Source organism: Spermophilus citellus (genome assembly GCF_964194105.1).
Source record: "Spermophilus citellus genome assembly, chromosome: 15".
NCBI classification, from domain to species: domain Eukaryota; kingdom Metazoa; phylum Chordata; class Mammalia; order Rodentia; family Sciuridae; genus Spermophilus; species Spermophilus citellus.
In genome coordinates, this window is record NC_138195.1 from 72,234,995 (window position 1) to 72,246,413 (window position 11,419).

At 36.6% G+C, this 11,419-nt stretch overlaps 1 protein-coding gene across 2 annotated transcripts in view; it reads left to right on the top strand.

The window, feature by feature from the left end:
• Positions 1–7,279, top strand: part of BORCS7 (BLOC-1 related complex subunit 7) — a 17,008-nt gene extending 9,729 nt beyond the window's left edge. For both annotated transcript variants that reach the window (XM_081267407.1, XM_081267406.1), the window contains 4 exons: positions 1,039–1,101; positions 1,197–1,240; positions 3,542–3,562; positions 4,714–7,279. In XM_081267407.1, the coding sequence (XP_081123533.1) occupies positions 1,039–1,101; positions 1,197–1,240; positions 3,542–3,562; positions 4,714–4,765 (180 nt within the window). In that variant the 3' untranslated portion in view covers positions 4,766–7,279. The remainder of the gene's footprint in view (positions 1–1,038; positions 1,102–1,196; positions 1,241–3,541; positions 3,563–4,713) is intronic.
• Positions 7,280–11,419: the final 4,140 nt, after the last annotated feature.

Here is an 11,419-nt window from a genome sequence, read left to right on the forward strand (position 1 = left end):
GTACACCATGAGGCCAGAAATCTTAGTTGATCTCTGCTTGCCTCTCAGTGTCAACTCAGTCAGCTTTGCTGTGACCTCAGGCCATCCAGCTGAGGCCAAGCTCAGCTTTTCTCTCTTGGTTTCAAGGCCCAGCTATCCGTGAACTCATTAAAATCTGCCTCCACATTTTTCCTTGCTTTTCTTCTCCAACCCCTTCTGGCCATCTTCCATGTAGTGGTTCCCACTCTAAGCTTGGAGCTTCTTTACAGGACCCCCTCCCCATCCTTTTTATTGTCTTCCTTTTTCCTTTTTTTTTTTTTTTTGGTGGTGCTAGGCTTGTACGCTAGGTAAGAGTTCCAGCACTGAGTTGCATTTCTAGACAGATCCATTCCCCCTGTCTTTTCCAGCCTAGCCTCAACTCCTGCTACCTCACCACTCTCAAACTACCACAAATTCCAAATTTGCTTTTAAAGAATCAAGTCAGAGCCATGCGCAGTGGCACACACCTGTAATCCCAGTGGCTAGGGATGTGGAGGCAGAAGGATAGTGAGTTCAAAGCCAGCCTCAGCAAAAGCGAGGTGCTAAGCAACTTTGTGAGACCCTGTCTCCAAATAAAATACAAAATAGGGTTGGGGATGTGGCTCAGTGGTTGAGTGCCCCGAGTTCAATTCCCAGTTCCATTAAAAAAAAAAAAAAAAAAAAAAAGAATCAGAAGTCAAGTTCTGTCACTGGACTTATGGAGACAAAGGTTTCATGCTGATTTCTCTTGACACTTGATGAATAAGCTATGCAGAATGCCCTGTGGTCTTGGAGCATTCAGATTCTCAGGAGGAGGCTTTTGGACAGATGTCAAGCCCATGCCAGAACTGCCACAGTGCCAATGAAATGAATTTTCAATACGAACAAATGGAAAGTTCTTCTCCATTATATTATGAACATTTGTGGTTGTGTTCGATGGAGGAGGGCAGGAGGGAGAGGATGGTGGTGGAACAGTTGCACAGAGAAAATTGCAGGAAGTTTGGAAATTTTGATCATTACCATTTTATTCTTGTCTTCCAGCTGCTGGGTCAGGCAGCTCGAAACATGGTACTACAGGAAGATGCCATCTTGCACTCCGAAGACGTAAGAAATAATTTCTTGTATGATTTGGGTTTAGATACATAGTTGGTGTGGCTACCAGGAAGTGGAATATTCTGCTTCTTTCTCTTTTTATGCAGAGCTTAAGGAAAATGGCAATAATAACAACACATCTTCAGTACCAGTGAGTATTCCCTTTCTAGCAACTGCTTGCGGCAAAATCATCTATAGCCCGCTTTCATTGCTTCTGTGCTTCAGCACATTTTCCCCATGGAGGCAGGGTTGGGAGAGAAGTTGAGGTTGGTCAAGGATGAAATTCCTCTGTGGAGAGAGGCCTGACATTTTAGAAGTTGAGTTAGAGGGTGAGATCAGGAGCATGGGCTACCTTTTGTGAACCTCCCTCTGTTAATATGAGGACTCCTTGGAGGGATATCCTATAATGTCAGAGCCCATACCAGGACTATGCTGGCACTGTGCTTAGCACCTGATATTTGTCAACTGTGCCCAGTGTCTCTCCTGTGGTAACTGCTCATTCACCAGGGAATCAAGTGTAATGGGAATCTGTGTCTTACAATCCACATGTTACATGGAACCAGCTGCCGAATTTGAGCCATTCTTCTGGTTTGTTGGACCACTTCCTCACTCTGGAGAGTACTGTTACCTCTTTAGTTTAGAATCCACTTTTTTTTTTTTAATAGTTGTAGATGGACAGCATGTCTTTATTTATTTATTTATTATTATTATTTTTTTTAGTGAAGTACTGAGAATCAAACCCAGTGCCTCACACATGCTAGGCAAGCTCTCTGCCACTGAGCTACAGTCCCAGCCCTAGAATCCATCTTTTTTTTTTTTTAATGTACATAACTTGACTTTTAATAAAAAAAAACCTTTCCCCTTATGAAAACATATTTTTTGCATTATAGATAAATAAGAAGTTACAGAAAAGCATGAAAAAGAATATCAAAAATCATTTTTAGTAATATCATCCATTGGTAATTACTTTTGATATTTCTGAGCATTTCTTTTGAAATCATTTTATGAAATGTTAGGGTTATGTGGAAGTTGGAGTGAGCTGCTCAATTTAGCAGCTGTTTATGAATTCCTTAGTAGTATGAAGGGAGTTTTGCTGTGGGAGAAGAGATGTCCAGATCCCCCTCCTCATCACCCCCACAAAGACACTAAAATGCAGCTTCATTGGTAGAATAGGAAAAGGGCATTAATGTTCTTAGGAAATTATCATCTGCAAGGACCTAAAGTTTATTCAACAACTTCCCTTTACTTACTATAGTAACACAGATTGATGGTAATTATTATTATAAACAGTATTATTATTTTATAGGAAGGGACATATAGATCCATGGAAGAACTTTGTGGCAACTGCTTCAAGAGTCCTGTGAAAGGAATTCTTCTCTTTTTCTATTGATCATTTCTGACCTCCTCTGTGGTTATATTAATCTGTATGATATGTTTATATATTTCTCATTTTTATAATGCATTGTAAAAGATTTGGTGGCATAAGCAGGGTTTCAGAGGTTAGGTTTTCTAAAGTCAGACAGTTTAAAGGAGATGGGGTAAGATGTGGTGTCTTTGTTTAGACTGCTGTGGTAGAATACCATAGTCTGGTGGTTTAAACAAATGTTTAGTTTGCACAGTTCTGGAGCCTGGGAGTCTGAGATCAAGGTTTCCGTGTGGTTGGGTTCTTGGTGAAGGCCTTCCTCTTATTTCACAGATGGTCATCTTCTCATTGTATCCTCATGTGGCAGGAAGAAAAATCATGTCTCTTTTCCAATGAGAACTATTCCCATGCATGAGAGATGATTACACAACACCTTCATGTCTTAAATACCTCCCAAAGCCCTCACCCCTAATGTCATCACATTGGGAGATGAGGATTTCTTTCTTTTTTTATTTTTTACATACATGACAATAGTGGAATGTATTACACTCATTATTACCCATTACAGCACAAGTTTTCATAACTCTGAATATAAAGTATGTTCACGCCAAATTATGCCATTGAACATGTATTCTTTTTTTTTGCATTACAATTCTTAATATACATATATACCACAATTTTTCATATCTCTGTTTGTATATAAGGTATACTGAAACCGACTTCAAATCTTCTTACATGTATTTTGTATAATGATGACCATCATCTTCCCCCAATCTTGCTATTCCCCTTCCCCCTCCCTTTCCCTCCCACCCTTCTTCCCTCTCTAGAAATAATCATCCTCCCATGCTCTGCCTTCCTGTTCCACTTTGAGTCTCCCCCCTTATATCAGAGAAAATATTTGGCATTTGTTTTTTAGAATCCAATAAGAATCCCTTATAATAATCTTTGGAGAGGATGGACAGAAATATAGAGTGAAATGTAGAGCTGGAAATTTGTTCTGCCTGTATATATCTGTATATATCATAAATAACTTCTACTAGTTCACCAGGTTTTCTTATGTTTATTTTCCTCTTTCATTTTCTGATTTAGGCAAGAAGCTATTCAGAAGAAGTAAGTAATCCCAAAAGCGGGGAGTGGGGGGGGCAATTAAAGCAGGCTGGAGAATTGTACTGCTTTACCCAGGATCAGTGTAAAATTCTGGTTGACATATGCCCTTAAATTGGCATGCTCTGAGATAGCTCATTTAGGACTTAAAGATCACAGTATATCTATGATGTGGCAGCACATGCCTTTGGCCAGGCTTAGCAGTTGAGTAAGACCCTAAGCAATTTAGCAAGATCCTGTCTCAAAATAAAAAATGAAAAATGTCTAGGAATATAGCTCAGTGGGAAAGTGCCCCTGGGCTTAATCCCCATTACCAAAAAAATAAAAACAAAAACAAAAACAGTGTATTTTGGGTCTGGGGATCTAGCTCAGTGGTAGAACACTTGCCTAGCATGTGTGAGATCCTGGATTTAATCCCCTGTACTACAAACAACAACAGAAATTTTCAAAGGCATATAGTAACTCAATTCACTGCTAGTAAGGGCATTCTAAAAGTTACAGGGTATAGACCCAACTTTAAGGAATTAAAAAAAAACAACCCTTTTACATTGGTAAAATTCTTTAAGTAGAGTAAAAGTGCTAAAGTCATTAAATAGATTGGCTTTTTTTGTTTGTTTGTGTGATATTGGAGATTGAAACCAAGGTCTCCTGTGTGCTAGGTGAGTGCTACCAAGCTACATCCCAGCCCTTTTTATTTTATTTTGAGACAGGATCTTCCTAAGTTACCTAGGCTCACCTTGAACTTGTGATCTTCCTGTCTTAGCCTCCTGAGTAGCTGGGATTATAGTTGTGTGACCAGCACTAGATGGTTTTGCAAACCTTTCTTAAAAGCTTCAACATTTTTTTCCCCTTGAGATGGGTTCTTACTATGTTGCCCAGGCTGGCCTCAAATTCCTGGGCTCAAGTGATCCTCCTGCCTCAGCCTTCTAAGAAGCTGGGACTACAGGTTCATGTCACTATATCTAGTTTATAAATGAAACACTTCTAGGTATCTGTGGTATGGCAGCACATACACCTAGAAGTATTGGTATTGGTCTCACCAATATGAATTTTGATTTATCTGTAACAATATTTATGCATTAAAGAATAAATAGATTATACAAAGAAAATCTTTATTGCTCATTTCAGATAAACCCTTTCTCTATTCTAATTTCTAGTGTTGAACAGTCATCAGATCTACAGGACCAGTTGAATCACCTGTTAAAATAGAATGGCATATAAGAGGGGAACAGCACTTCTTTGCCTGATGCTAAAGAGGATTGTCTTATACAACTTTTGGGCTGTGGGTTTGATTTTCCATTTCATCTCAACGTTGCATTTGAAAAAAATTTGTTGATGTATGGTTTCTCCTGAAAAGAAGTTGACAGCATAAAACTTCTACTGTGAACCATGAAAATAATTAATATATTTTTTCTTTTAGATCATTCAGGATACATTTTTATTTCATGAATATTAATAGGTAATGAATAATGATAGGTAATACCTGTTGACTTGTTCTTTTCTTTTCTATTAACTCAGAGAAGATACTTATCTTATTTGTTGTAGCAAATTCCTAAATGAAAATTAGGTAAATGGTAATCATATCTGGCCAGCTGTAGCCTCTTGCCTTGACCTGCATTCCGTGGGTTCCTTTGTTGTTGTGATTCTTGATTAAATGACCTTGGTTCATTTTGTAATTTTGCTAATTATCAGCAAGTTCACTTGTACGACGTCATTGCCAAATGTGAAGGGAGATGAATTACTATGAATGATTGTGGCACAGGATTGTACCACGATGAAAACCTTAATATTTGTAGGTATTTACCTATGTTCTTTAGATTCTTCTTGTTAATTGACATTCCCATTATCTATAGGAATACTTTGTTTGAAGTTAATTTGGGACTATCCTATTCTAAGGAATTGAGAGAAAGCTGACATGAGAAAGTGTCTTCCCTGATAGAAAAAAAAAAAGCAAATTCAATCCAATTTAATTCATATTATATAATACCAAGTTAACGGATAAAATTACATATGTCTCTCTTTATACACATATGTATGTATACACTTGTGAAGAATCTGAAAAATCAATTACTTAAGCATTAATTCTATAAACTTTTACTAACAATTATTTTTAAATGTAAACAGGCTCTACTTACCTTTAAAAAAGAAAAAAAAACTAAGTCCAACTATTACAAGAAGTGGTAAAATACTTAAGACAAAAAACATTAAAATGGAGGTATGATCTATGTTTGCTTTGTGTTAGAACAAATGTTAAAGAAGCAGTGATTAGCTGGACATGGTGATACATGCCTGTAATTCCAGTGATTCAGGAGTCTAAGGCAGAAGGATTGCAAGTTTGAGGCAACTCAGCAATTTAGTGAAGCCCTAAGTGATTTAGTGAGACCCTGTCTCAAAATAAAAAATAAAAAGAGCTGGGAATGTGGCTCAGTGGTAAAGCATCCCTGGGTTCAATTCCCAGTAAGGAAAAGAAAAGAAACAGTGATTGCTTATATTGTATCCAATAAGATAAATTTCATAGTAAACATTGTAATAGTAAAGGTATATAGGGCTGGGATTGTAGTTCAGAGGTAGAGCACTGGCCTACCATGTGTGAGGCACTGGGTTCGATCCTCAGCACCACATAAAAATAACTAAATAAATATATGTCCACCTATAACTAAAAAATAAAATATTAAAAAAATAGTAAAGGTATATAATGAAAATCTAGTAGTAGTGAAATCAGTCACTTTAAAAACATAATGCCAAAATATATGAAAGAAAATAAACAGATAACCAGAAATGTGAGAGCAATAGAAAATGTTACATAATTTTTTTATAGAAATAAATAACATAGATAGAATTCACTAGTGATCAAAAACATGGATACAAAAAATACTTCATTAGGTAACATAAGTCATAGTGGATATGCTGGAAGATAATTGTTTTTGTTGTTGTCAATGGACCTTTATTTTGCTTATTTATATGTGGGGCTGAGAATCAAACCCAATGCCTCACATATGCTAAGTAAGTGCTCTACCACTGAGCTACAAACCCAGCCCAAAGATATTTTTTAAGTAATGAAAATTCAAATTTCATGGAAGAAAATTTACATGATGACATTAGGCAATACTAGAAGAAAAAAAATTATGTTTTAAATCTTTGTATTAGGTCTAGGAGCGGTGGTGTATTCCTGTCTGAGATTGAGGCAGGAGGATCACAGTTTGAGATCAGCCTGGGCAGATCTTAGGAGGATAACAGTGGAAAAAATTTTTTTTCCCAATGAGTATACAGTTAGAATTTGGAAAGAAAACAAAAGAAATAAAAATGGAAATAATAAAACTAAGCTCAAATGACAAAGATTCAGAAAAAATTATAAAACAATTATTAAGAAGTTGTTATGGATCAAATTGTTAAAGTGTCAGCTCAACCATAAAAGTACAAATTGGTAAATTTATAGTTGAATAAGAGATATTTAAAATAAATTAAAACTTTTTTTTAAGATTTTTTTTTTAAAGAGAGAGAGAGAATTTTAATATTTATTTTTTAGTTTTCGGCAGACACAACATCTTTGTTGGTATGTGGTGCTGAGGATCGAACCCGGGCCACACGCATGCCAGGCGAGCACGCTACCGCTTGGGCCACATCCCCAGCCCTTAAAATAAATTAATTAAATTTGAAAAAATTTATCTCAGCTTGATGCTAGAATTTGATTAATTTCAAAATGTCCGACTCTTTAAAAAATATATTACAGGGCTGGGGATGTGGCTCAAGCGGTAGCGCGCTCGCCTGGCATGCGTGCGGCCCGGGTTCGATCCTCAGCACCACATACCAACAAAGATGTTGTGCCCGCCAATAACTAAAAAATAAATATTAAAATTCTCTCTACCTCTCTCTCTAAAAAAAAATTTTTTTTTAAATATATTACAAAAATGGTATTTAAAAAATAGAATGTTTCCCAATTGGTTATGAGAAATACCATAATCGATAAACTGCCAAAGAATAATCACAGGTCATTTGCTTATGATAGTGCTTTCCTGTGGCTTTTCCAAGCTATTAAAGAATAAATTCTTTCCATATACTCCCAAAATAGTAAAAATAATAGTTAAGATACCAATTTACATGCTGAAGTAAATATGATTTTTACTTTAAAAAAAATTTTTTTAGATGTTGATGAACCTTTACTTTATTCATTTATTTGTATGCAGTTTTGAGAATCGAACCTAGTACCTCACACATGCTAGGCAAGTGCTCTACCACTAAGCCACAACCCCACCCCATGATTTTGATTTTTAATTAAAGAAATAAAAAGCAGATAAAGTAAGAAAATTTAGGAGATTTTTATTTATTTATATTGGTGTAAAATCCTTTTAAAATCTTTAAAATAATTGAATAAAGAAATTTTGAAGAATTATTCAAGCAATTCCAGAAGCACAAAGTTGATATAACAGTTACCAAACACATTACACTAATAAGAAATAATAAAATCTTTATCAGTGTAATGTATACTGAAAAGGCACTTAAAATTCAACTATCTCAAATGAAACTAAATGAAAAAAAATTCTAAAAGAGCATCTTTTTTAGTTGTAGATGGACACTGTACCTTTATTTTATTTTATTTTATTTTTATATTTATTTTTTAGTTGTATTTGGACACAATACCTTTATTTTATTTATTTATTTTTATGTGATGCTGAGGATCAAACCCAGGGCCTCGCACCTGCTAGGCAAGCACTCTACCACTGAGCTACAGCCCCAGCCCAAAAAAGAGCATGTTTTAAAAACCTAAGAACAAACATAATATTTGGTGAAGAAGAAAGAATCACAGAACCTTGAAAATTAGAGATGTAAGGGACTATAAAACTGTTACATTCTGGTAATGTTTTGCAAATGAAAAACACCCCCAGGGAGACAAATGACTTATCCAAGGTCATTAGCTTGATGAAGGTCTTTTGACCACTAGCCTAGCTTCTGTTACCTGTTACTTTTCTTATAAGTAGAAACAAGCATGTTATCTGTCATGTCTTGTCTTTAACATAATAAAAAACTTGTCCAAAAGGAAAGGATGTTAGAAGTGACCAACTCTAATCTATCTGTCCTTGCTGCTGCAATTTGTAGGGGGCAAGCATTCTGGTGCTCATCCAGCTTCTGCTTAATGCTTCCAGTGTTTGAGAAATCCTTTACTCAGGGATGCTGGCCATTTTGGAAAGCTCTACTTCTTGAAAGATGAGTCTATGTACTAAAACAAAAATCTGCCTTTCTGGGATTGTCAGACCAGTAGTTTCTAAGGTGCACAAGGCTATCCTTGGAGGTAAGAGAAGAAAAGATGAAAAAAATATATATATACATATGTGTGTGTATACATACGTAAATATATATATATATGTATGTATATACGTATATGTATATATATTTTGGTTCTGGGGATTGAACATAGGAGTGCTTTACCACTGAGCTACATCCCCAGTCCTTTTTATTTTTTATTTTGAGACAGGGTTTTGCTCACTTGCTGAGCATCTCCCTAAGTTGCTTAGAGTCTGGCCACACATTGTAATCTTCCCACCTCAGCCTCCCTGTTTATTATTTATTTATTTATTGGTACCCAGTATTAAACTCATGGGCACTCAACCACTGAGCCTCATCCCCGGCCCTATTTTGTATTTTATTTAGAGACAGGATCTCCGTGAGTTGCTTAGCGCCTTGCTGAGTCGCTGAGGCTGGCTTTGAACTCTAACTCCTCCTACCTTAGCCTCCCTAGCCTCTGGGATTACAGGCATGTACCACCTCACCTGGCAATTATCGTTTTTTAAATTAGTTTTTGTGCCAGGTGTGGCAGCACAGAGCTATAATCCCAGGGATTTAGGAGGCTGAAGCAGGAGGATTCCAAGTTCAAGGCCAGCCTCAACAATTTAGTGACTCTGTCTCAAATTAAAAAAAAAAAAAAAGGACTGGGGATGTAGCTCAGTGGTAAAGCATCCCTCGGATGAATACCCAGTACCAAAAATAAAGGATAAAAAATTAGCTTTTGGGGCTGGGGCTGTGGCTTAATGGCAGAACGCCTGCCTCGAACATATGAGGCACTGGGTTCAATCCTCAGCACCACATAAAAATAAAAAAACAAAATAAAGATATTGTGTCCATCTATAACTAAAAAATATTTTTTAAAAAAATTAACTGTGGCTAATATTTACAATAGGGCTTAATATGAGATTTAGTTTATGTAGTGTACAAATAATTTAGTTTAGGTACTATACAGATAATTAGCATATCTGCCATTTAGTAGGGGTATTAAAAAAAAATAATGAATGTGGCTTGGGAGGCTGAGACAGGAGGATCACAGGTTCAAAACCAGCCTCAGCAACAGGGAGGCACTAAGCAACTCAGTGAGACCCTGTCTCTAAATAAAATACAAAATAGGGCTGGGGATGTGGCTCAGAGGTTGAGTGTCCCTGAGTTCAATCCTCAGTACCCACTCCCCAAAATAAATAAATAAATAAATAAATAAATAAATAAATAAATAAATATAAATAAAGAATGAAACAAGGGTTGTGGATGTAACTCAGTGGTAGAGCACTTGCCTAGTATGTGCAAGACCCTGAGTTTGATCTCCAGCATGACAAAAAATGGAAGAAAAACAAGAACAAACCTGTCGATAAGGCACTGACCAATCAGAATGGCTGACAGTCTCAATCTGGTCCAAAATCAGCTCAACACACCAGATACCCTGAGGGAGAAGTGGGAATAACTCATTTTAAGTTTGTGGTAGTTTGCTTAACTGCATTATCTGTGTGTGGTTAAATATTATCAAATGGTTCTTATAAAATGAAGAAAGACTAAACCACAGACTGAAGATAATATGATAAAGCAAGCCCAACTGAAAATGATAGAGCCCTCTCTTTAACCTCCTTCCTGTGTTAATTAATCTTTTCCTATAAGAAAAAGCTTCTTCTTCTTTTTTTTTTTTTTTTTTTGGTAACAGGGGTTGAACCCAGGGCACTTAACCACTGAACAACATCCCCAGTCCTTTTTAAACATATTTTATTTTGAGATAAGATCTTCCTAAGTTGCTTAGGGCCTCACTAGTTGCTAAGGGTGGCTTTTTTTTTAATTTTAATATTTATTTTTTAGTTCTGGGCGGACACAACATCTTTGTTGGTATGTGGTGCTGAGGATCGAACCTGGGCCGCGCGCATGCCGGGCGAGCGCGCTACCGCTTGAGCCACATCCCCAGCCCCCTAAGGGTGGCTTTGAACTTACAATTCTCACGCTTCAACCTCCCCAGCTGCTGGGATTACAGGTGTGTGCCCCCACAGCCCACTAAAAGCTTCTATTTTTAACAAGGAGTGAGAAAGTAACTGCTTTTCTAAAGGAACTCATTCTATGGAGAGAATATTTTGAAAACTAATTATTGAGGACTGTTTCCACCATTACATAATTTCTAGAAAGTGATACCTATATAGATGTTCCTTTTATGAACTTAGTAGTTGTAAAGGGCTGGAGGTGTAGCATTTGCCTAGCATGTGCAAGGTCCTGGGTTCAATCCCCAGCTCCAGCAAAAATGAAAATTTACTAGCTTAATTTTAACAAACCTTTTATGTACTGGCAAATGAGACTGAAAAGTGAATGTAATTTAGCAAGAGTCCGCTTTTTTACAAAGGTACTCTTTCACTTGGACCCCCCTGCCTCCACACCGTCCTGATGATGGAAATGCTTGTTGCAACCACAAAAGGAAATGAGATACATAAATATAATGGTCGGCAATACCGGGAAAACACATGTGACCCGACCAAAAATTACTATAGGTGAAAGTGAACTTAACAAAATTGCTTTCCTAAATACAACTCAGAATAAATTAAGAATGGCTACATACTGTGTGATTCCATCTAC